Here is a 25,422-nt window from a genome sequence, read left to right on the forward strand (position 1 = left end):
TTTTAAGATAACTGTAAGCATGTTCTAAAAACAAACAAAGCTGAAAACTAGTTATCACAATTAAGCCACAATCAGGAACTTAAGCCACCTTTTCTTTATTCCAAATGCACGGTCTTGTCTATAACCAGTGATTCTCAAAGAACACCCTTCAACCCTACTTGACAAATGTGGTTACTGTATTATACAGCACCATAATACAAAATGATAGTTACACTGTTTGCTAGAAATGCTTTAAAATGTTGACATCATTAGCTGGTGGTTCTTTGTATGGAAAGTCCCTGATTGTGACTTTACACAGGTACAGTAAATAGCAAATAAATGTGGCACACAATTAAAACAGCTTAAACACTGAAACAAGCACTGAACATGCATACAAATGGAATTTTCAAGTTGACAAGAAAAGTGGTAGAAAAAGATTTGCCAGAGATCCTTCATTAGCATACATGAAGATACAGAAGTAATGTTTTAAAGTAATGACCATCAGACGTGGACATGGAAAGCTCATCACTGGAGAGGCCCATACAGAAGTCGTCTCCTTGACATACTGCAAGAGGAAATTAAGCTCAGCAACTGGACCTTACACACTGTTCTCGAAAGAGGGTAAACACTGCTTATTTCATAGAAAAATGTACAGAAATGTAAACACCATTAAAATAACACGAGGACATAGTTCAGTCATTTAGTCACTTCTTACTGCAGAAAGCAAATGTAGTTTTATTCACAAGCCATTACCTTGGTGACAGTGAGACCCCTCTTTGCTTCCAAGTTCTCACCGGTGACCTGCCTGTAAATAAAGTTATACAACACATGCAACATATACACAAAATATGACGGGTTAGAATTTTTGCTGTTAAGGCAACCAAAACGACAAAACTCGATGTCTAAATACTGACAGCATATATATACACCCCTTCACATCGACTCCAGCACTCACCTTCCACTGCACCAATGCAACGTGATGAATCTCTCTGCAAGCACACGAGAAGCAAATGCATCACTACAAAATGCAGCAACATAAAAATATACAAATTCCGTGCACACCACATCATGTGTCATGTGTCATCTTACCCAAGATGGTGAGTGTTTATGGGTCGGTAGACCCAGTTTGGTGCTGGGGACTTTCCTGATGCTATCACCCGCCCTGAGGAGTCCAGGGCTTGGACACTGCAGGAGCAGAGCCCTGTTCCAGGTGCGTTTGTCCTCGTTCGGCTCCTCCTGCTGCTCTTTTAGCCAGAGCTGTTTGCTCTGTGAGAGAGGGGAACAACTCTCACGGAAGCGCTTGAATCTCAGCGACTCCTCCATCTCAGGCTGCCGACGACGTTTCTTCAGCCGACCCCATGGAGGTGTCAGAGCAAGCGCCGACAGGCTGGAGGAGGAATAGGACCGTCTCTGGACTCCATCGTCCAACCGACTCTCGCACAGGTGACAGAAAGAAGTGGGGCGTGAAGAGGAAGGGCCCTGACAGATAAAGTGGTGATAGATCCTCCTGAACTCAGCATCAAGCTTCCTTCTGGACATGTGGGAGACAGAGGAGGACACAGTCTGGAGACCAGCGTGAGCCTGCCAGCGCTTTGTTGGTTTGGGGCTGTCTTGGTGTAGCTCGGACATAGTTAGGTTCTGCTGATACCCAGAGAGCGGAGATGACAGCAACTTCTGTTGACTCCGGTAAGGAGATCGTTGCACCACAGATGCATCCATATAATTCACAGGTAAAGTTTGTTTAGGATAGTAGTTGGTCGATGACATTTGCTGTTCCTCTTCTTGGCCAAGGACTCTGGGTCTGAGGGGACTTCTCCCACCAGGAACAGGAAAGCCAATGGAGGCTTGCTGTAAGGAGGTGGCAGGAAAATATCTGCTATTCCTGAAGTGCTCCCTGCTCACAAAGCCATCAATATATTCCTGTTCAGGGCCAGGACGAGAATCATAAGGGAATTGTGAGGAAATCTTTGGTCTGCCTCCTCGGCCAATGAGAAGAGGGCTTTTAACCTGCTTCTGTGGCGAGTTACACTTGGATCTTGTTGGGCTGCAGACAGCAGCAGCAAGAAAACCACGAGGCACTGGCATGGCGACTGGCTCAATGTCATAAGTTTGATTTAGATCTAATGATGAGGTGGAGGAACAAGTGGAGGAAGAGGACGGAAATGTCAAAAGGTCCAACACGCGGACAGGCTGGTGCGGTGACCCTTTTTTTACTGCCACACTTTCCTCAGCGCTGTCTCTTCGGGGGGAATAAAAGCAGCCACTAGATGCAGAGGGTGAATTTCTGGTACTCTTGTAGGGTGAAAGCTCCACCTTGCTTCCGCAGAGGGAGTCTGCCTGAGCACTGGACCTGCTTTTATGATGCCTGGTTCTGTTACTGTGGAGTGGTTTCTGGGTAGTGAACGAGCTCTCTTTGTTCAGCGTGTGGTTGTAAATGCAGCTGAAGTCATGTCTGTGGCCCTGGTCCCGTGAAGGCCGCCAGCGTTGGCGGCGATACTTTTGCAGCACGGTGCTAGCCGCGTCCGTCACACGCTGCCGGTGATACACCTTGCCAATCTGGTCAAGCATGCTGGGATAGACATCCAATAGGGTGCTACCATGGCTGCTCAGCGTTCTCTCCAGTTCCTGGTCCTCCTCCACAAGCTGAGAAGGCTCCATCCACGCACAGCCGTGAGGTCCACTCACTGAGAGCTGGGTTGTCTTAGTACCATTACCTGCATTTGATTGGATTCACATTTAGTTTCACAAAGCACAAAGACAAGCACAATGCTGGGGTCAGACAACACGATATTTCTGTCTTTCGCAACATTCACCATGTCAGATTAGGCAATCACAGGATCATAAATTCTTGGCATGCCTTGATCGAAGGCTGGCAGCACTACACGTGGCGCCAACCAATCATGGTTCACATCCATGCGCAACTTCATAGATCATCAGGGAGGAGGGTCAACAAATTGTTGGTCAAGACTACATAAGCACTTTGTATGGTGCTAGCTCTTTTGTCTTCTTAAAAGAAAAAAATATTATTATGGACCCGCTCCTGAGTATCAGAAAGAGAACAGTATGGACTAGGCTACTGGGGAATGCTAATCTAGCATTACTAGCCATGTACCAGGTTACAGAAATGCCTCCACTATTTCTCATCGACATCTTTTTTTTTTTTTTTTTTTAACTGTCATGGTACTCCCTCAATGAAAGGTCAAAAAGCAGAGATATTGTTGCTACACCTAAACATTTCTTCCACCTAGCTGGAACAGTAGGATTTCTCTTTGCCAGTTTTTGCACATGCGTGCCTGTCATCATATTGGTCAATAACAAGCAATGCTTTGAAGGAGAAAATATCCACATCATCTCAAGATCAGGCTGACTTTGTGTAGTCTGACCCTGGCATAACACACTATTAACCACAATTAAAAATTAGCACCATCTATGTACTTTAGGAACATGTATGATCAGTAATGCAATTTAAAATGCATCTTACACAAGCTGTTTTGTGTTTGATTGGAACAGTCCAGTTCATTCTCAGTTCTCTGTGTTACATCCATCTGTATTGGGACAATACAAGACAAATTGGTTATTTGCAGCAAGTAAATTATTAGTTAAACACTTAATAAACTTCTTTAATAAACTCCTTGTTACTTAAATAAACTAAACATTACAACCAAAGAGCATCTACTAAGTATTTTCGATGTCTAACAAAACAATAGTACCACAAAACCTGAGGCTCATATAAAAATACTTGGACCAGCACATGGTTGAGTTGTAAGATGTAAAATAAAATATACAATCATTCTGGCATGTAGAGGAAAGCACACTTACTTCTTGCTCTGAGAGATCATGTGCATCCTTCGCACTGACCAACACTACAGATGCTGAAAAAGACAATAATAAGCAATATGTAGACGCACAGAAAATGGTTCATTATAATCAAACTGAAAAACATCAGAGAAACAAAAAATGCTCATTTCCTACTGTCATGCAGTGACTGTCGAGCTTTCAGGCAACCCTGCAGATACAAAAATAGAGTATTGAAACTTCAGAAATTCCTTAATCTACAACATCATGTGAAAGCTTAATTTCCGCTTAAACAGTGACCTATGAAGTACATGAATTTAAATGACAAGTAAAGCAGATTGTGAAATATTCCACCTCCAACTACTGACAAAGACTTCAGTCAGAAAACATCAGTCTTAATCTATCTGGAGTATGAAAGCTATGATCTTGCCCGTTCCCCTTAACTGTCTGAGGGGTGTGTCTGAACAGCTTTGTAGTTACAGGTGTCATTACCCTCAGACGTTGCAGCTCCCGTTCGGCCTCCATACTGTCTATAGGCACAGCTCCTGCACGAATACAACACACCCCAGGTCATTCATGGTAAACACCAGCTAAGAAGCTAGCTTTGTCTGCAATTGGTACGAAAGTTCATAACATTTTTGTTAATGTCTTACCATTTCCAGTCCTGAAGGTCATCGTTTTAAAACAAACATCAGGTCCTTGGTCATCTAAACATGAATACTTATGAAAAGACAATTGTGATTGGCTAACATGTCAAATAAACAGATTTTTGTGTAACCTATAGATGTGTGCCTCGCCAAATAGCTAGCTAGTTATATGCTTTAAAAAAAATGTAGACACTTTGGGCAGCCAGGTGTGCCTTTACAGGACAGGGCCACGGTTAGCCGGTTAACGGCTCCTCTTAACTTAGGATTTTTGTGTTGCTTACCTTTTGAAATATCCCCTCCATCGTGTTTCTAAACAGTTCGTCATTTCTCTTGTACTGCTCTAAAATTAAATCCCCACGACTTAGACTCCTTTGACTGTGAAGGTGGTCCATTTCAAACGTCAAAAAACAACAGATAAAAGGCACTAATACAGGTATGCGACTAGCTAGCTATGATTCAAAAAAACACCAGACGGCCACAAAACTTTCAAACTAACCGTTGGAAAATACGTCATTCTGATTGGCACACTGTGGAACGCGTCACGACTATGTCATCTTTACGCGACGGGATGCGCTAGCACCTGGTAGCTAGTGTAATCTGATTTGTATGCTTTCATTAGCTCTCAGAATAAAACACTCGGTTTGTGATTTTGACCACGGGTGGTCAAATCGAGTATATCGGGTAATAATGCATGTCGAGTAATCGTCTGAGTATAATGCCGCCGAAGAGTCTTCACGGCATGGTCCGTGATGCTGTGGTCCAGCACGGTGGTAACAGAGCTGTTGTTTTTGACAGCGGTGACTCTCCGAGTACCTGCTTGACCTACAATGAACTTTTCGCTTTCGGAAACGAATTATCGAGACAGCTGGAGATGGCTGTAGGAAAGCATGAACAGACCATAGGCGTGTTCTGTCATACAAACATCTTCCTCCCGGCCTGGATCATTGGGTACGTGAGTGTACATGATATGAGCTGCATGCACGCTTCATAATATCAGCCAGAATGTTTGCATCATGTTCCTTGTAATCTTAACATGCCGACGTTTCTTTTTATGACTAAGGACCTACTTTACTGAACAATCGTCACTTTCTCCTGTCTTCACTCGCAGTATACTGCAGTTGCCAGCAGCATATGTGCCCCTCGAGCCACTGTCGTCATCCGGGTTTACCCTGAGAATGATGGACAGGTGTCATTTAAAGTACTGTTTGATCCAGAGCAGTCTGCTGCAGGTACGCAGGCCAGTCTGAGCAATTCTGCTTGCAGATATAAGCACAATAACAGTAAGAATACATTACAACTTAAACATGGTTTGGGGGATCTTATTTCTTACCGACTTTGTAGTTTTTGCCATTTCATTTGAGGGAGACACTTGTTATGGTAGAAGAGCCCTTTTAAAATGTATAATACAGCTTGTCTTTAACATCATGAGGAGCTACAGTACACAATAACCATTGAGGATGAAACGGTCCAAATTATTTTCTAACGTCTGCAACTGAGAAAAGTCAAATATCTGATATCCATCACATTCACACACAAAAAGAATAAAAAACAATATCACATTTAAACTGACATGCAAATTTTGGTGTCAGTTTTGGAATCATATGCCTGTCATTTGACTGGGTAGAACAAAAATAACATTATTTGTGTCTATTTGGTTTAAAATTAGAATTGAATTTATAATAAATAGGCATTTTATCCAAATCTACACATTTGTAATTGTTTAATTGTTTCTAGGATATTACACTTATTTTTTGTCCTTTTCTTGTCATTCAGCATTTCCAGAGTGTATTTTCCAGCTTTCTGTCCATAGACGTGTGTGCTGAGTGGTCAACATTAAAGCTTACTCTAATCAAGATGTACAGAAAGATGCCATCTCAAGGAAGCAGTGCAAAGCAATGGAGAGCAAATAACCAAATGCTACAGGTAGAGGAAGCAAGGCAACATCCCAAAGAAGTTGTTCCTAGAAATGTCCACCAGGGGGAGCAGATAGCATATGTTCTACACACGTCTGGAACTACGGGACTGCCTAAAATAGTGAAAGTTCCACACACGTGTATTGTCCCTAATATTATACATCTGAGGTGAGTCTACAGCTACTAATGCTGAATAGAGAAAGGTTTCTAATATTACTACACAAAGCATGTGTGCAGTGGTGTCATATGTTTGGATTTACACCAATACATATTTATAACACAGTTAAGTATATGAAACCTGCATTGTTATGCTTTGTCTTTTGTATTGTCCATGGTATTTTTAAGCTTTTCAATGTTATTTTTATTTGTTTGGTTCTTTGATTATTGATTTTCTTAATTGTTGTTTTTTTTAATTCCATGACTGCACTACCGAGTTGCTTAAACCATATCTCTTTTAAGATCTCTATTTCAGATGAGCCCAGATGATGTTGTATTTCTTGCATCACCTTTGACCTTTGACCCTTCGGTGGTGGAGATGTTTTTGGCTCTGTCATCTGGAGCGTGTCTTCTGATGGTTCCCTCTGCCGTTAAGAGGATGCCTGGCAGACTGGCTCATGTGTTGTTTAGACGAAACATGACGACTGTCTTACAGGTGAGTGAGCTAAACAAGGGATATTTCAATGGCTCAAGTGTCACTTATCATAACTAATGAGATACTAATGAGTTATCATCATAACTAATGAGATGAACACACACACACACACACACACACCTTTACATCTTTAAACCTTAAGAAAACATCATAAATCAGTCACATGCATTTAATGAGCATCATTATTAATGTTATAGCTATCGGTGTTAGGTTTTTTCCTCAATAGATTGAGTATTAAAGTATTATGAAAAAAAACCAACACTAGTACACCAGATGGTAAAGGAAGATGGAGGAAGCTGAATTACACAGTCAATAGCAGTGATCAATTCTGCTAGCAGCAGATGGATTGCTCATTTATTTCTACACATGAGCACATTATTTATTTACTGAACCTATTTCTCAATTTGTTCGCCAGGCCACTCCAACTCTACTAAGACAATTTGGGGGGTGTGCCTTAAAGGAGGAGGTGCTTAGTGCAGGCTCCTCCCTTAGGGTGTTGGCTCTAGGAGGAGAAGCGTGTCCATCGCCGGTTGTCCTTAGGAGCTGGAGACAGGAGGGTAATAAGACCCATATTTATAATCTCTACGGCACTACTGAGGTTTCTTGCTGGGCATGCTGCTATGAACTGCCTAACAGTTTCCTCGCCTCTGATAGCACGTGAGTGATGCCGGACTTCTGATCTTTTCCCTGGTCCCAAAATGTGGCGTGATCTTTCTTTGCAATAAATTGCTGTTATGGTTTTCTGTTTGTTTGGCCCATTCTGTTTGAAGATGTTGCACTAGGTTTATGGAACCTTATATTGTACAAATGCTCAAGCTAATGTGATTCTTAAATGTTCTGTTGAGCAATATTTAAGTAGAGTATATATTTAAAGCATGACTCTAAACAGTTTTGTGAATACTGGTGTGGGTAATGTCATTTGTCATATTTTATAGGGAAGATGCATCCGTGCCTTTGGGAAAGTCTTTGATGGGGACAGTTGTGGAAGTGAGAGATGAGAGAGGATGTCTAGTTACTGAAGGAGAGGGACAGGTCTTCATAGGTAATAATAAGGACATTTATTTCTGCTGTACCTTCCTAATGCTCTGAACATTTTTAGAATATTTGGAATGTGTTTATTTCATATTCTAATACTAAATAAAACCGTTTTTAGTTTAGGTTTTTTTTTTTTTTTATCTAGCATTGCATAATTCCAAGCTAAATCACTAAATTTAGAGTAATGTAAGCTGTAGTAAGGATATGCTTCAACCTACACGTGCTACAGAGCGGAGCACAGAGGTGGATCTTTTAGCTCTACATGTCTTTGTCCAGGTGGCCAGGAGAGGGTTTGTCTGCTGGATGATGAGTCGATCGTTGTTAAAGGTACGATGCGCGCCACAGGAGACTGGGTGGTGGTGCGGGACTCGCACCTCTATTACCTTGGCAGGAAGGACCGGCTGGTCAAACGCCATGGCCAGAGAGTACACCTGGACAACTTGCAACAGGTAGGCACTGTTCATTTTTATATGGTGTCTGGAATTTACTCATAGCCTTGCTCTTTGGATGAAAATGTCATTGAAATGTTAGTCAATAGTTGTCATTGATTCATTTTACTGCATTTTATTCAGATTAAAATGGCATTTACTTTAGGTCAAGGAACATTTTTTAGTCAGGGAATATATGCATGTTTTGGGGGAGGGATGAATGTGATGGTTTAAACCTCATTAACCTCATGTCATGCTAATCCCCAGTTAGTTTTTGTGACAGGTGAGTTTTCTGCTTTGAAACAAAAAATGCATCTTGGCTGTATTTTGTTAAAGAAAAAAGAAGAGAACACTTTTGTTGTGTTATTGTCCTTGTAATCTTTTGAGTCATCATTTTGTTAACAACACATTTGTAATTTAAAAAATTTAGAATTGCCTTCTCATGGTGTTTCTCGTTGTTGTTGTTGTTATTGATAGCATTAAAAGTCCTTTGACAGTGAGCATTTTTAAACAGCAGTTTCAAAGTCAAGATTATCCCATACACCAATTTACCTGTACTGGTAAAACGTTATCCTGAGAAGGTCAAAACTCAAAGAATTATTCACACAAAGCATAGCATGTTCAGTATCAAGAAAGAGCCAAGTGTCATTACACTGCTTTGGCGGACTTCTTCTGTCTGTCCAGCTTTCTAGCTTTGTTTCACCTGGTTTTGTTTCGCCTGTTTGCTATCATCTCAGGCCGTGGAGAGCTTACCTGTGGTAGACGCTTGTGCGGTGGGTCTCCATGAAGGAAGCAGACTGGTGGCTTTTGTTGTGCCTTCCGAGAGTAGGAATGTTTCTTCCACTGAACGCCAGGAACGCCATGTCCACGGCTCCTCTGATGCTCTTGCAGATGTTCAGGTCTCAGAAGACATTTCCTTTTCCTGCACATCTCTAGAGAGGGAGGTGCTTCAAGAGTTATCTCAACTCTTACCCAATCACAGCCTTCCAGATACAGTATTACTGGTTCCGGCCCTGCCACTCACTAATCATGGTATGGCATCCCTTTTTTTCCCCTTTGTCTGTATTATAAATCTATGACACCATGGCTACAGAACGTTCAGCTAGAGTGCATTCTGTTATGTTGTGGCAAAATCTGTAAGTTTATCATATTTCTCCCTCTCTCATGGCTCTGTGCTCGCGTGTTCATGCAGGGAAGGTGTCCATGGAGAAGCTGATGAGGACGTATGAGAGACATAGAGGGGTCAGTGGTGACCACGCTGCATGGGGAGACATGGATACTGCCAGAGCAACACTGCAGAGCCTCTGGAAGGTATGAAGGATGTTTTACCAAACCATAATAATAGAACTCATAGAAGATATTGGGGGGGGGGATGCATTTCTAGATTAATGTTGTAGAAATAAAACACTGATATTGTTAATGGAACAAAAAGTTATTTTTACCACCAAAAAGTAGCAAAAGATATTTTTGAAGGTGATTTGTTATTTTTACTTTTTTTTCTGTAAAGTGCAGCTCACATGAGATGAAGAATCAAACTTCATTGTAGTCCTCAAATAAACTAGCTTAAGCGCCATAGAGCAGCAGTGGTTAAGATCAATTTAGTAAAGAATCTCTGTAACATCCAGGGAATTAGGTGTCAGTATAATGGCTGTTTCATAATGTGAAGAAATACCATTGGAAAACAATGACTTCTTTCTGCTTTAAGATATTAATTTTGTATGGGACCATAGATAATCCAGTTTTGAGGCTCAGTGAAAAAGTTGTTTGTGTGTGTGTGTGTGTGTGTGTGTTAGGACTACCTGGGTCTGGCTGCTGATGCGGTTGTTATGGAGGATGCCCACTTCATATTAAGTGGTGGAGATTCCCTGCAGGCTCTGCGCCTCTTCGATTACATCACTGTTACCATGGGGATGACCTCTGCAGGCCTGTTAGAGGTCATTCTAGATGGGTCTTTTGCAGATGTCCTAAAACACATAACCAGTATGACACATCATGGTTGTATCCAGACCTCCAACAAAAGACAGCATGAGGGTTCTACATCTGGTATTCCACCCAAGAAATACCACACAAAAGTTACCTCCAACATTGTTTCAGAGAGAAACACGAGCCCCGAGGTTTCCTCAGTGAGACGAACTGTGGGATTTGTAATTGTTAGGAGAGCTGGAGATGTGCAGGAATTGTATTACTCTCAAAACAGAGAGAAAAACTCTCTTATGGACTCCCCAAAAGCTAGTGAAGACCTAGACAGAAAACGAGTTCCTACTAGTGAAAGTTGTCTGAAGGCAGAACCTGGCCCCTCGTCTGCAGGCAAACCCAGAGAGCCAGCTGGAAGCAGTTACTTGGCAACACCAGCAGATGGGTGCCTTCCCAATAAAGCTGGCAGTGTTGAACTTAACAGAGACATTCTAGCTGGGGAGGAACAATTTCACTACGTTAACCAAGGAAGTGGAGACACCTCACAATCAGGCACTGCAACAGACAACCAAGCCCTGGGCCTGCGGGTCCTCTGGAGGTCCGACACAGGCAGATGTGTGGATGCCTCACCGGTGCTGCTGGTGCATCCTGACCAAGCCAGAGTGTTCATAGGCTCTCATTCCCACAGACTACAGGCTCTGGACCTATCCAGTGGTGAGGTGGTTTGGGAGCGCGTGCTGGGGGACAGAATCGAGTCCTCTGCTGCCATCACTTCATGTGGAAACCTGGTAGTAGTTGGTTAGTAGTCAGCAAAGACTCATCTTCTCAGTGAAAGCTGAAATGTGCTTGGTGTTTAATCTGTTTTTTCTTTTGATCTAAATGTACTATTAAGGTTTTTCCCTTTCTTTCATTTTTGGTGTTACAAGACAGATCACAGCTCTCTTTGTGGACGACACGTATTCACTCACAAGAGTCTGCTAAAGCTGCTGTTTACTGATTTCCAGCTGTTTTCAGATGTTCTGGTGCTAGGTCTGCATGAACGACACCAAACCTCTCTTCTTAGGTTGTTATGACGGGCAGGTGTATTTCCTGTGCGTCGACTCGGGGGACACCTGGTGGGTATTCGAGACAGGAGATGCAGTAAAGAGTTCCCCTGCCATAGATCCTCACACAGGACTGGTCATTATTGGTTCCCACGATGGTCATGTATATGCACTAGATCCACTGGTAAGACTTCTATTATCATCTAGTCACTACCTAGTAAACATTAGCAAATATTACTGAGCTCAGATCTTAGCTGTCTTAGAATGTGTGTGTGTGTGTGTGTGTGTGTGTGTGTGTGTGTATATATTGCTGTTCTGTTGGTGCATAGCTTTGTTTGGGAACTTTACAGTAAAGACCATTGCCTAAAGAAGAATATGGTTTATTTGTGGACACATTTGTCCAACAGAGAGCAACGTGCCAGGCCTACAGTGCTGAGCTGTCTTCTGCTCACCAATCACTCACATCCAGTTTTATACGAGACTGAACAATAAGCTCCCAGACATAAGGTGGGAACTGTGTCTGGGACAAGGACCTATAGGTGCTGAAGGTTTCCAAATGTTTGATTGCACTGTGGGTAGTTTATGAATGAACACCTCAGGGCAGGCATCTGTTATAAATCCTAACAAGTAAAATGACTGAGTCTAACATTTTGTCTGTGTGTGCGCGCGCGTGCGCAGGCAAAGTGCTGTGTGTGGAAGCACCACTGTGGAGGTGGCGCAGTGTTCTCATCTCCCTGCCTGCACTCATCTCCTAGGCTGTTGTACTCGGCCACTCTCGGAGGGCAGCTCCGTTGCCTCAGACCTGTGAGTACAGGACACTCTCCGCCTGTACTGGGATTTCCTTTTTGACCTCGATAGTTTTGAGGTTTTTACCACCTTTTTAGATCACCTATTTCTGTGTACTGTGCAGGGATACTACTGACTGAAATAAATAAATAAGGGCAGTGGTAGCTCAGTGGTTAAAGTACTTCACTTATAATCGGAAGGTTGATGGTTCGAGCCCCACCACTGCCAAGTTGCCACTGCTGGGCCCCTGAGCAAGGCCCTTAACCCGCAATCGTGCAAGTTGTACGTTGCTTTGAATAAAAGTGTCAGCTAAATGTCGTAAATGTAAATATTCCATTGACCAACTATATGCTGGTTTGAATTCTGAGTGCATTTATGTGTAGTTCTAGCAGATGTTATGAATTAAAATGAGGATTTATATCATAAAATGGTATAAAGCATGCATATTGTTCTTATCACTGATTGGGGTTTGAATGTTCGTACAGGACAGTGGTGAACTAATGTGGAAGTATGTCAGTGATGTTCCGTTGTTCTCTTCTCCTGCCTGTTCGGAGACCTGTGTCTGCATTGGCTCCGTGAGCGGTCACATCACTGCATTAAGTCATGATGGACATAAGGTAAGAAAACAGAATAGGAGAGACTGTAGTTGAACAGAAGTAAGACAGAAACAGACAAAATGTGAAGGAAAGTTTTAAGATGAGAGGGACGGATGTGGATTTTTCTGATGAATAACTTTATTTAAAATGCTAGTGTGTACAGGAAAGTCAGTTATTAGTTGTAATTATCAAGCAGAGTTTGTTGGGGGTTTTCTTTTTGGTTTTGTCATTTAATCTCATTTATCTCTCTTCAGTTATGGGACTTTCATACTGATGGACCTGTCTTCTCATCACCATGCTTAGCTTCAGTGCCACCTCCTGTCAATAAGAAAACAGGCTCTAGAGTATATGACAATGGCACATCAACATCTCCAGCCAATGAAGTGCTTCTTTGTGGTTCACATGACTGCTCTGTGTATTGCTTGAACACTGCGGATGGATCGTTACTGTGGCAGTTCCAGACTATGGGCAAGGTGTACTCTAGTCCCTTTGTGTTTGATGGTACACCATGGGGGAGAAGCACACTGGTTGCCTTGACTACAACTGATGGAACAGTGTGGGTTCTAGATGTAGAGCAGGGAGCACTGAAAGCGTCCCTCTCCCTACCTGGAGAACTCTTCTCCTCCCCTGTTGTGTGGGGCCGCACAATAGTGGTGGGATGTCGGAATGACTATGTGTACTGCCTGGACCTGACTGGCAGTAAAGAACAGAAAAAAACATCTCTGAGCACAAGAGATTAATGTTTGTACTGGATAAAATGCATAGTTGTCTATAATAGTAATAATAAACTGTGGGGAAAAAAAACCCTGAACTAGCAGTTCCAACCGCTAACTGTTGAATATACTGCTGCTAAACCGTACAAAGAAGCTTTACATGCAGTGTTAATTCTGTTCTGAATACTGTGCTAAGAGTTTAGTGTTTGGCAGAGATGTTTATCCCAAGCAACCACAACTGTGGTGTTGCTAGCACATACAAGATGAGTAACAGCAGTTCATGGCTCGTGTCTTTTTGATTGTACAAGAAACAAGCATTTCAACAGACAGAGAGTTCAAACATCTGCCTTTAATACCTTTCTACATAATTCATAACATTTGCATTACTTAAGAATTTTCTCATGAGTACTTCTAAGTGGAACACAAAAAGTGCAATTACTGACAAACCGCTTTTATTTTATGTCACATACAACACTGTTTACGCTACACTATTGCACACGAACAAAGTGACAAAGCGGCTGCAGTTCAGGGGCTCCAATAGAACACAGTCCTGTTCATATCACCTCTGTACATACATACAAAATGTTACGTTAAGTGCGGGACGGAATGTGCTGAGACATCAGTGCTTCCTGTTGGTCGAAAGCGCTCCAAGAACAATGCAGAAAGAACGCAAAAATGCTCCGTCCTTCTGCAGAAACATGTCTGTATTCACACTGCCCCTAGTGGTGGGTTTTATTATTATTTGTTTATATTCTTTCTTTTTTTTTGCGCTTCAGTCCACTGCTTTGCCCCGTTTGAGTCTCTTGATTTGCGGCACAGGAACAGCTAGCACACGCTACGACAGCAAAATGGTGTTTCTATTACAGTGAGCAAGCAGTCTGTGTTCCCAGGGAACTATATTTAAGGAAACCGGAGGCAATAAACACTGTATAGGAAGCAGAAAGTTCATCAACCAACAGCATGGTTTTTAGTGCAGTGCCTTAACATGGAAACGCCATTAGGACAGATTCTATGTTAATTATTTACATAAGTAAACACAGTGACTATGTCATTGTTGAGAATTTCAGCAAAAGCTAAAATGACAGCAGTCAGTTGTCACAGACACAGTGAAAATCTTTGCACTTTGCCAAGATATCAAATTAAAAAAAGAAATAAAATGCCCCGTATTGGACAAGTGGTGTTAAACAACTGATTGAATACATGTTCAAATATATTGGGAACATGTCTAAACGTTAAAAAAAAAAGTACAAAATAATTTTTTTGTTGTTCTCACGTTCATGCTTGTTATTTATAAGTGGTGGTGAAGTGAGAAGTTTGTTAACTACTGTGTAATTCTTTAGCCCTTGAGTCACTTTCTGAAATACTTTCCAACTATCATTGTGTTACATGCCTGAAAATATTACAGAAATATGAACCACTTGTCTTAGTAATATATACTTGTTTACTAGGCATGCGTTATGTATTAACGCAAGTGATTTGCTATCAACAGGTCTGCCGGGCTTTGATTGGCTAAAAGGATTCGGGGGTAATAAGTGATAGCTGTAAGTTTGAGGACCTGTCTGATTGGCTGTAAGATGGATAAAAGGATTTTCCTAAATGAATGTCTCAGCATGTCTGTCAAATATGAACAAGGGCAAGGAATGGCTTTTGGAAGAGGAGACATTTTCACAATTGATGTCCTTTAAAATCAAGAATCAGGTACAGTACGTCTGCATACCTGGGCAACAGCATCAGTACAGCTGGAGACCATTGTAGCTCTTATGACAAGAATTCCAGTCCTTGGTAAATGAATACTGCCTGCTACCCATTCTGTTGGAATGATAACAGCTGAGGTAAAAATTTTGCAAATGGATTTTTGACAAAGTTTGCCAGAGGCGTCATGAGTGGGATGAAGTGATACCCAGTAAATGATGAAGAGGACTGGGAGCTTATTTACTCTGCTCTGGAAGTCAGAGGTGAAATGTCACTTGATGATCTGTGGGCAGTCACTCCATGCTTTGGCCTTGCGCTTGGCCAGTGCAAGCCATGCAGGTTCTGTGGAAACCTGGGCATTGTCACCTGGTGGGAAGCGCTTGGTTATATCCTTTGCTGCGGGAGGTGAGGGGGTAGAATCTGCTATCTCAACTGAAAAAAAAATAAGAGTAGAGAACAGAGTAGGTCTGAAACCTTTAAAAAAAATCCACTATGTCACAACCTTTTTCATCTAAATGTAAAGAATAAATATGTGATACTTCTATGGCTTTTAATGATTTTACAGTATATGGACAGTGTTTTTAAGTGAGTTTAGCTATAAATAATTTGTCCAAAATGGCCTCATAAAAAACACCGTACCTGTGACTGAATTAGGCAGGGTATTGGCTTTCTTTAAGTTCTCCCTACGCTCAAAGCGGACGAATAAACTGTCTGGTCTCTTGTTCTCCTCCGGAGTGTGTGGCTTGGGTAGACTAGAGTTTCCCTTACCCTCCATAGGGCTGATCAATCCCATCTGTAACACAAACAACCTTTAGATGTTAGCCTTATGAGCACAGATATGTGTCAACACTCCAGTTTGTACATCACACGTGTGCAGTATATGTGGAGTAGATCTTTGTGTCACTGTTTATCCTGTGTTTTGAAACATACAGTCTCTTTCTCTCTGGCCTGTTTCTCAGCCAGCTTGGCTTCTCTCTGGATCCTCCTTTCCTCACGGCTCTGCTGCTGTTCTCTGAATCCCTTCTGTTTCTGCAAGGCCAGGGTGATCCACAGTGGTCCTGCCTCTTTCTCCTGTGCCCGGGAGCTATCCAGGGAATGCCTACTCTGAAGAGAGGGCTTTTCTGTAGGGAGAGAGTACATTACATGTATATACTTTGGGAACAACACAGACAGTGTATTGATTACCTTCTTGGTGGTATAGCCAAATCTATGGAGCAGAGAGCCTATTAAAAAGACTTCTGGTTGTCATGTAATGTGGTGTTGGTAATCTTGTTGAATTCATTGTATCAGGCAAGAGTCTGTACTGGAGAATTGTAATTTTAAAATTAAACAAGTCATTAACACAAAGCCATTAAGGATTCAAGAGCTTTGATTTTGCTGACCTCTCCGAATGAGCTCAGTTCTCCGATCGGTTTTCTCCCTCCATGGAATGCTGATAGATGGAAAGAAGGACTTCTTCTCTTTTGGCTCATCATCCCCTTGACTGTTCCTCTGGCTCTGCACTGATTCTGAGGGGACTTCTTTTTGTTCACCACACTCTTCACCAGATGCCAAATCTGGACCTCCAGTCCTCTGGTCCCCCGATGTCCTTCTCCCAGGTTTAGGCAGTGGAGAAGGTGGAGGTGTAGCACCTTCAGAAGGTTTGGGAGATGTGGCAGGTTTTTGGTAGAGAGGAGGCTTGAGGATAGGTTTTTCACTTTCATTACAGACTGAAGAGAGGCTATTTCTGCCTGTCTTGGATCTTGATTCAGCACTAGAAACTGATTGGAGTTTGACTCCAGAACTATCTTGAAGCGGAGATATGGGGCTGGTCTTCTCAGAGAATACTGAGGTGTCTGGGTCTTGATCAGTAGAGGTAAGAGGCACTGGAACCCCGTCAAAACTGTCACCTGCACTGTACCTTTTCTTTCTCTTCTCTGTGGATTGCTCGCTATGGAAGCGAAGGGAGTAGTTGGTCCTCCTAAGCTTAATACCAAAGGGTGAGGGTCTTTCATCACTACTCTGGTCCCTCTGACCCCCATCATCATTTGTATACAAGACCTCACTTTCCACCTGGCTAAGGGACGCTGTCTCCAACTTCTGGGATTTGGGGGATCCAGGCGACATACTCGGAACCAGAAAAGAAGGAAGGTCTTTGGCAAACTTGCATTCTTCGGAACTATCTGAGATGCGAATCGCCTTTAGTCCCTTGTTTTGAGCTTTGTTAGTTGCTATTGACAGAACAGGCAGTCTGGGAGCCGAATCAGTAGATGGCGATTCCACCTTTCCTCCCTGTCTGTCATCTTGACCAAAGACCTCAGAATTCCTATTTGAGTCAGGAAATTTCTTTCTGGCTGGAGTGATGGAAAACTTTGCGCTAGCTGACATTGTCTTTCTGAGAGAGGTGTGAGAGAAAGGTGGCAGACTCTTGTCCTCACTTGTGGTTTGACCTTGTGCCTGCTTGTAGTTCTCATCTGAATATTCCTGGTATTTTCCATCTTCTGCACCTTTAAATATCTTGGATCGAATACTGGCCCACTCTGCAAGTACCGCAGCACTAGACTGGTCTGCAGATAAAGAGGCTTCATGAAGAGATTTTGTTTTCCCAAATTTGCTGTCTGGTGATGTCTTGCACTTTAATAATGGTATGTCCATGGCTTTTTTGTCTTCAGACAGACCAAGCAAAGATTTGCAGGCTGTGTCCTTTATCTGATCCAGATTTACTGCTGTCCCACAGAGCTGGGCACCAGTCACTAATATAGCAGTGTGAGGGACATACAGGGATGAAGATAATGCTGGTGAATCAGGACCTCCTGTTGTACCTTCCCTGGGTTCAGCAGTTGTGTCATCCTGCTGGCCAGGCATTGGGGTGACTGGTGAGAGGTTGACCTTCTGGAAAAGGATTTGTTTCTCTCCTGAGGTCACTTTGAAGGTGAAGGGTCTTTGTCCCTCTTCCATCTCCCTCCATCGCAGCTCTTCTGCTTTTCTCTTCCACTCGAGATCGGAAGCTCTGGTCTGCTCCTCACTTGCTCTCTCTTCCTCTTGATTTTTCTTTCTGTCCTCCTCTTCCTTCCTTTTCTTTTCCTCAGCCAGTCTTTTCTTCTGAGCCTCCTCCTCTTCCTGTTGCCGTCTTCGTTGCTCACAAAGGCGCGCCTCCTCTTCTCTCCTCCATTTCTCCTCTAACTCCCAAAGCCTTCGTTTTTCTGCTTCTTCCTGCTTCCTCCTCTCCTCCTCTGCCTCTCTCTTTCTCTTTTTCTCCTCCGAACGAAGGCATTCTGCTTCAAATTCCTGCAGCCTCCTTTTCTCCTCTTGTTCTCTCTTCTTGCTTTCTTCTTCCTTGTGTCTCTTCCTCTCTTCCTCCTCTCTCAATTGTTGCTCTTCCTCCCTCCTTTTCCTCTCCTCTTCTTTCTTTCTTCTCTCTTCCTCCTTTTGGAGACGTTCTTCTTCTTGTGCCATGAGCCTTCTCCTTTCCTCCAGCCTCATTTCCTCGGCTCTCTTTTCTTCTTCTCTCCTTCTGTGCTCTTCTTGATCCAGCTTTCTCTGAAGTTCCAGGCATTCCAGCTCCTCTTCTTGAAGCCGCTGCTTCTTGGATTTTTCAGGGGGCTCGTGATCATCTCTGGTATGACTTCTTGCATAGTCTTCTCTGCATACTCCTGATTCTTCTGCAAATTTCTGAACATCTGTCCCTTCCTGTAGTACTGCTAAAATATCCATCTCATGAAGCTCCTAAAATGCATAAGAAAAGACATAAATAAAGACATTTTGGTGATTGAAAAATTACAAACCGCAGTGCCCATAGTTTCCTGTTAAAAGGCCACTTTCCAGTTCCTGACCTGTGTGAACCTGCGGTGCTTGCGAGACACTCGTTGGTGTTTGGGTTTCACAGCCAGTTTGTGTTTGGCAGCAGTGTTGTCCAAGCGGGGTACTGACTGGGGAACGGCGTCCAGGTTGATCGACTCAATCGTGCCAGGAGGTGGGGGACGCTTGGTGCGAGGGGATTTCAAAGGAGGCCTGTGCTGAGTCACATCATGTGTAGCAGGTGACAGCTAATTATCAAACAGATTAGAAAATTAGAATTTGATATAGAAAAACATATAATATTCTGTCAACTTCAGAAACAGAGAGTACAGAAGTAAATATTAAAGAAACCGACAAAAAAAACAAGGTTGAACTTTTGATCAGTGCTTTTATCACTTTAGATCACTGCTTATTGTACCATTCTCTAGGAATATTATATAGTTGAAGAAAGGTATTAAAAATTGTAAAGTTAAAAAATAAAGAAATATGCTTTATTTACACTCTTCATATCACATTTCCCACCCTATTGACCATTACCTGTTCACGTTAGATGCTTGTTCTTAAAATGCAATTTAAACACTCAGTAACTGTTTTAGACCTGACATGTGAGAGTTAGGAATTTTCTAAGTTTACTAAAAGGGCAACAAGTAGACAGAGAGAAGGACAATTTGCTCTGAGAGGCACTGAACACTAGAGCAGCACACTTCCGTTGGCTTAGCTGTGTCACTTAGCTGTGTCACTTAGCTGTGTGCCGTACGTGATTTACCTTCTCTGTGGTCTCAGCATCCCGCGGCTCTGACTCCACCTGTGCCAGTACTTGCATTGGACTTCTCGGTACCTCTTCTTCATCTGAGCTACCTTCATCTCCCTCACTCTTCCTCAACGAGGGGGGTTTCTGACCGAACTTAATGTTGAGCCCTATCTGCCTCTGTGTACATGAATATAGTGATTAGTAACAAGAAACGGGGTTCAGTTACAGGAAATTGTGTAAATGGTGCTAGATAGTTTTAATGATGGAAACTTGTATTTCTTGCATGTGCATCTCAATGCCCATTCTCTGTCAGAGAATAATATGGTACATCTGTATATTACACAAACCCACTTGTAGGTTTCTGACTTTGTCCGAGACGTTCTCCTGAGACATGGTCTGCTCTGCACACGGTTTCTCTCCAGAGTCCTCAGGGATAAAGACGCTCTCGTGTGAAAAGGCTCGAGACCCCAGGGGATTCAGCTCTCTATACTCACACACACCCAAACAAACTAGTTAACTGTTCATATTCTTATTTATTAGTTAACAATTAAGTAATATTTCATAGTGAAATATTCCTATGACGACACAAATTGGCAAACTAAATTCACCAGCGTATAGTGGGCAAACTGCTGAAATACATGTTCTAAGATTTCTAGATCTCCAAAGTTCACTGTGATATACATTGAGATCTAAGCCAAAAACCTATCCCAAATAAGTATTGAGAAAAAGAGCCATTATGGTAATAATTTGATTCATAAATTACTAAATAAATAATTAAATAAAAAGACAAGTCAAAGGTTAAAGTAATATTTTGTAGGAGCAGTTTGACACCACAGATAATTATCATTAATCATTATTAATATTATAATCCTTAAGCTCACGTTATAACTCTTAAGAGCTCACCTTAGATCCTGATTGGTCTCCTCGTGGCCTGGGCCCTCCCCATTGCACACATCAGCAGTGGCGCGACGGGGTTTGAGTTCGGCTTCCTCAAAGCCTCGCTCTGTCTCTCGCCTTCTTCTCCTTCCAAAAAGGCGTTGGAATGGCTGGAATTTGCCCTGGCGTCGCCGGTCTGTAAAAGAGTGAAAGAAAGATATTAACACCTGATTGAATACAGCTATATTTGTTATCAATTGGCACATTTTCTCTCTGTGTGTGTGTATGTGTGTGTGTGTGTGTGTGTGTGTGTGTGTATGTATACTTTGTACCTATAAATACATACCAGTTTCATATACAGCATGCTGATATGTCTCTTATCTTATTAATCTCTTAATCTCTTATACAGCATGCTGATATATATGCAGAATGCAGAATGGGTGGCAGGGACTAATTATCAGCAAGGGCTAGTGTTTATACTAATGTTCATATTAATGTTTATACTTATGGACAAAACTAATATCTGAATCAAAACGAAATGCCTAAAGACACTATGTCAGAAGTATCATGTTGGGTATTTAACTGTGATCATTTCAATTTGAAGAGGTTAAGAAATGAAAATGTTAGGCTGAGTGTGAGAACAGCAGTAACTGTTAGTTGTCCCAGCACTTGCATGTGGACATGATGAATTATAAATGGAAGCATGTTTCAATTCCAGTCGTTTAGGGTCATGGGACCTTCACAGATGCAGGCTGACATGGCTGGTGCCATTATGATTTTCCTTTAACCATAATTAAGTCACACAGTCAAGTATCAATTATTTGCAAGACTTTATTTTAATTTCCCCAAACTTACTGCCAGAGAACTGAGTTGCACTACATGGTTAAAAAAGAAATTAGTCATTTTCAAACCTATTTTCTACTGAAATGGGCAAATAATTCATTTATTTCATCAGATTACTTAAAAAAATCAAATACTACAAAACAAAGATGAGTAATTCAATACCACACTTTATAAATGTTTTCGACTTACTTATTCTGATTTCTTTACTTATGTCCCCTAAGCATTAGGTGACCTTTTGATCAGCTATTTAAATTATGCCTAGTTATTGCTGTTGTAAGTTTAAATCCCAAATTTAGATAATCAAACTGCTCTACTGTAAAACACCTTCTACCTCAGCCAATCTGGAAATATAAAATCGACCTACCAAGTGTAACAGTTATGCCTTTGCAAACTTGTACGGCAGCGAATGAATCGTGGTTTGTGACTATGCACTGTTTCGATGATATGGTGTTACAGATATGAGAAGGACCTTTGATTTGCACTGAATATTTTAAGGCTACTCTTGCCAGACAGGTATTCTCATAAACCCACATGGTTAGATAAGAGACCGGTTCAAAATTCTCTTGCTATCAGTGTGCACATGCACATGTGGCTGTGTGTGATGTCTTTCTTCATGTTAGTAAGAGCTCTTGTGGCAGAAGCTGGGGTTACAGGGCACTCTACACCACGGAGTGGATAAACGCAGTTAGGGACCAGGGAGTATCTGTTACAGGCTAAAAGTGGAAAGCAGTGTAGAGTTACACACTGAGCAGGTTACTGCACCAAGGCAGAATAGACAAGTAGCACCGAGATAGGTTTGGAAGCACAGGATTATGATACTGTGCTAGTGGTAATCCATTCATCTGTGACTTTACATGTTTGGTTTCAGTAACACTGTTAGATTACAATCCTTACTCACAGTTTATTTAAATTCCATTACATCATAATATTTTTTTTCTCTTTTTCTTTGTCCCATAAAGCTAAAACAAATTTCTCTCTCTCACTGTCTTTCTTTGTTTCCTCTCTATCTCTCCATCCCCATGTTTAGCCTGTTTCTGGCCAGCCCACAATGCAGTGCTGTGGGCACGCTCAGTCACTGAGGCGTGTAAGTGGACTGGACACTGTACTCAACCATTCAGTGCTTCTCTCCAACTCTGCTCACTACTACACACTTTAATCAGACAACTCTACTCACTATCCCTGTACAACTATACTCAAGCCACTTCACACAAATGGTAACTACCATGGTAGTGGTAGCTCAGTGGTTAAGGTACTTGATTAGTCATTAGAAGGTTGCCAGTTCAAGCCCCATCACTGCCAGGAAGCCACTGTCAGGCCCCTGAACAAGGCCCTTAACCCTCAGTCAGAATTGCAAGTCACTCTAGATAAAAGTGTCAAGTAAATGTGCCAACTATGCTACACTCAGGCCCTTCCACTTAATACAATGGCATGACAATATATGGATCTCTCCATTTGATTCTTATATACCTATATTCAATGAACATTGCTCAATTCCACATTACAGCAGCATTAAAATCACAGCAAAACAACTGTGGATTTATACTCAAACCAACCCACTCAGCTTAACTTCACAGTTACACCTAAATCAGTCTGCTCAGTAGCACATCACAGTCCTTCTTCCCAGTCTTTAACTTCACTCAATCTGTACTAATCAGCATAACACCGCAGCCATTCTTCACCAAAGAAATCTAAGCAGCACTGTATTGCTACACTCAATTTCAGTGGACAGGAACTTCATACCAGATAAGAATGCTTGATAGATAGGGGTGAGTGTGCATTTTATTACTCTACTCAACACTGAGAAAACTCCTTCCAAGCCACTCAGCATACTATTGGCAAGACTCAATACAAAGTTATAAATGTTTTACACAGAGCCACAACAACCCTGTCAAAGGTTAAAGTAATATTTTGTAGGTGCAGTTTGACACTACAGATCATTATCATTAATCATTATTAATATTATAATCCTTAAGCTGTCCTGTTGGGCACCACCTGTTTACATGTGTTACATCAGTTTCCCCTGGATGTGTCTGTGCAGAGCATTAATTTAATCTGATGTTCCCCCCTTAGTGCTACCGTCATCTTCTAAAGCCCTTTTATGTATTTTTGGTTTTGCGCACTAACAGTATGGAACAACACTATACTCCCATTCTGGGAGGACTTGAGGCCTGCACACTGTTCCACGGTAGCAGTGAGATGTCTGTCACAGCACCTGCAAGCCATTAACTAAGTGTTAGTGTCACACATGCACTCAATCTCAGGTGCCCATCAAAGCCAGTCCAACTCTAAACCACATCCTTGATTTCTGCTTCTTAGCTGTCTGTGAAGCTGTTCTCAGTCCCATACAGCGAGCCAAACATTAAAGTGTTAATCACACATTTAATTATAAAGCACCATAATCACAGCAATGCATGCTTCTCAGTCATAGATTAATAAGAGGCTTTTTAACCTGCACATACACCACAAACAGAGTAGAAATCCAAGCACGGCACACAAGTTTTGGATGGGTTTTTGTAAGCTTTATTAATCCCTTACAACCCATCACCAGCATGCTCTTCTTAAAGAGACAGTGCCTAAAAAAGGTAATTATCAACTTTAGCTGTATGATCTACAGGTATGTCAAGCACTAGTGTGATGTAAATTGGGTTGGAGTGCTGTCTCTTTAAGACATGGCCTCGTAAAGTTCCCTCAGCTGCTGTTTACCTGGGCCATCAGATACGGTTACCTCTACGCATGCCTTATGATTAGCCTCCTGACCGTCCGTCGCCATGGTTGCACCTTTTTTTTCTGTAGCAAGGGTAGAGGGGGAAAACATAAGCATGGCAGTATGTGTGTGTGCGTGGGGGGTTGTTTCTGCTGCAGAGAGTATGTGAGGTGTGCAGAGTTTGTGTTTGAGAGTGTAAAGGCGTACAGATGAGGAGGAGGTGGAGAAAAGGAGGAGAAGAAGAGCTCTTGAGCTGGAACTGTTCAGAGCACCCTCAAGAAGACCACCATGTCCTCAGGAAGACCACCACAAGCTCAGGAAGACCACCACATCCTCAGGAAGCCCACAACACCCTCAGGAAGAGCACCATGTGCTCAGGAAGACCACCACGTCCTCAGGAAGCCCACAACACCCTCAGGAAGACCACCACGTGCTCAGGAAGACCACCACGTGCTCAGGAAGACCACCATGTCCTTAGGAAGCCCACAACACCCTCAGGAAGACCAGCACCTCCTCAGGAAGACCACCATGTCCTCATGAAGACCACCCTGTCCTCAGGAAGCCCACAACACCCTCAGGAAGACCACCAACCTGATGGCTCATCTCTGGCTAGCCTGTCTGCTCTCTTATATTTACAGCTTCTTCTCACATTCTCCTCTACACTCATTCTGCTTTCAGTGTTCATCCTGTATTTACCAGTTCTGTCTCACCTTATTACTCTCAACTTGGGCATCAACGTTGCTTTAACTGATTCACTACGTCTGTCCATCACAGAACATCATGCTTTTATGCTTCACATTCTTTCTCTCTCTCTCTCTCTCACACACACACACACACACACACACACACACACACACACACACACACACTGGTGACACACGGCGCATGTGGGAGGGCATTCAGGCCATTACTAACTACAGGAAAACATCACCTTGCTGTGACAGTGATGCCATCCTCCCAGATGCACTGAATGACTTCTATGCACGGTTTGAAGCGCAGAACAACGTTGCAGCAGAGAAGTCCATCCCTCCGCAAAATGACCAGGTGCTGTGCCCGACGGTGGCTGATGTGAGGCGTACTCTGCGTGGAGTTAACCCACGGAAAGCTGCTGGACCCGGGTCGTGTACTCAGAGAATGAGCTGACCAGCTTGCAGATGTCCTGACAGACATCTTCAATATCTCTCTGAGCTGCGCCGTGGTCCCAACATGCTTCAAGACCACCACCATCGTCCCCGTGCCTAAGAAGCCCATGGTGTCATGTCTCAACGACTACCGTCC

The 25,422-nt window shown here is 42.5% G+C and overlaps 3 protein-coding genes across 16 annotated transcripts in view; 1 reads left to right on the forward strand and 2 right to left on the reverse strand.

Moving 5' to 3' along the window:
• Positions 1–55: 55 nt before the first annotated feature.
• On the reverse strand, positions 56–4,948 carry si:dkeyp-117h8.4 (uncharacterized). Of its 2 annotated transcripts, none has more exons than XM_027024459.3 (10): positions 4,703–4,948; positions 4,428–4,494; positions 4,267–4,319; positions 3,952–3,985; positions 3,799–3,851; positions 3,461–3,524; positions 1,069–2,693; positions 935–968; positions 733–784; positions 56–544 (listed from the first exon to the last, which is right to left on the reverse strand). In XM_027024459.3, exons 1-10 carry the CDS (start codon positions 4,811–4,813, stop codon positions 505–507), a joined length of 2,133 nt encoding a protein of 710 aa, XP_026880260.2. In that variant the 5' UTR covers positions 4,814–4,948; the 3' UTR covers positions 56–504. The 2 variants fall into 2 exon arrangements, with proteins under 2 accessions (XP_026880260.2, XP_035380015.1); XM_035524122.2 differs by having other exon boundaries at positions 4,428–4,481; positions 4,703–4,842.
• Positions 4,949–4,969: 21 nt separating this feature from the next.
• aasdh (aminoadipate-semialdehyde dehydrogenase) lies at positions 4,970–13,605 on the forward strand. Of its 5 annotated transcripts, none has more exons than XM_027024422.3 (14): positions 4,970–5,369; positions 5,482–5,650; positions 6,195–6,502; positions 6,794–6,986; positions 7,402–7,643; positions 7,922–8,028; positions 8,298–8,470; positions 9,187–9,481; positions 9,642–9,760; positions 10,243–11,161; positions 11,427–11,590; positions 12,085–12,210; positions 12,678–12,809; positions 13,043–13,605. In XM_027024422.3, the coding sequence occupies exons 1-14, from the start codon at positions 5,113–5,115 to the stop codon at positions 13,526–13,528; spliced, it is 3,690 nt and encodes a 1,229-aa protein (XP_026880223.3). In that variant the 5' UTR covers positions 4,970–5,112; the 3' UTR covers positions 13,529–13,605. The 5 variants fall into 5 exon arrangements, with proteins under 5 accessions (XP_026880223.3, XP_026880224.3, XP_081573602.1 ...); XM_027024423.3 differs by having other exon boundaries at positions 5,530–5,650; XM_081717476.1 differs by lacking the exon at positions 13,043–13,605 and having other exon boundaries at positions 12,162–12,210; positions 12,678–12,812.
• cracd (capping protein inhibiting regulator of actin dynamics) overlaps positions 9,245–25,422 on the reverse strand; it is a 26,691-nt gene continuing 10,513 nt past the window's right edge. For 4 of the 9 annotated variants that reach the window (XM_081717482.1, XM_081717481.1, XM_081717480.1 and 1 more), the window contains 8 exons: positions 20,625–20,793; positions 20,073–20,205; positions 19,737–19,898; positions 19,006–19,218; positions 16,576–18,898; positions 16,124–16,314; positions 15,833–15,986; positions 13,831–15,625 (listed from right to left, as the gene is read on the reverse strand). In XM_081717482.1, coding sequence (XP_081573608.1) covers positions 15,465–15,625; positions 15,833–15,986; positions 16,124–16,314; positions 16,576–18,898; positions 19,006–19,218; positions 19,737–19,898; positions 20,073–20,114 — 3,246 coding nt within the window. In that variant the 5' untranslated portion in view covers positions 20,115–20,205; positions 20,625–20,793 and the 3' untranslated portion in view covers positions 13,831–15,464. Of the gene's footprint in view, positions 9,382–10,248; positions 10,414–13,830; positions 15,626–15,832; positions 15,987–16,123; positions 16,315–16,575; positions 18,899–19,005; positions 19,219–19,736; positions 19,899–20,072; positions 20,206–20,624; positions 20,794–24,143; positions 24,228–25,422 lie in introns of those variants that run through there. The other 5 variants (XM_081717478.1, XM_081717477.1, XR_014124527.1 and 2 more) reach the window with 4 other exon arrangements.

Source organism: Electrophorus electricus, chromosome 7 (assembly GCF_041902795.1).
Source record: "Electrophorus electricus isolate QZ-2024a chromosome 7, ASM4190279v1, whole genome shotgun sequence".
Lineage (NCBI taxonomy): Eukaryota > Metazoa > Chordata > Actinopteri > Gymnotiformes > Gymnotidae > Electrophorus > Electrophorus electricus.

Coding starts and splice junctions, on each gene's coding strand:
- aasdh (XM_027024422.3), top strand. CDS start 5,113: ATGTCGAGTAATCGTCTGAGTATAATGCCGCCGAAGAGTCTTCACGGC. Junction 7,644..7,921: donor TTCCTCGCCTCTGATAGCAC/GTGAGTGATGCC, acceptor CATATTTTATAG/GGAAGATGCATCCGTGCCTT. Junction 9,482..9,641: donor CCTGCCACTCACTAATCATG/GTATGGCATCCC, acceptor GTGTTCATGCAG/GGAAGGTGTCCATGGAGAAG.
- si:dkeyp-117h8.4 (XM_027024459.3), bottom strand. CDS start 4,813: ATGGACCACCTTCACAGTCAAAGGAGTCTAAGTCGTGGGGATTTAATT. Junction 3,525..3,798: donor ATGATCTCTCAGAGCAAGAA/GTAAGTGTGCTT, acceptor GTCCCAATACAG/ATGGATGTAACACAGAGAAC. Junction 785..934: donor TTGCATTGGTGCAGTGGAAG/GTGAGTGCTGGA, acceptor CTTTATTTACAG/GCAGGTCACCGGTGAGAACT.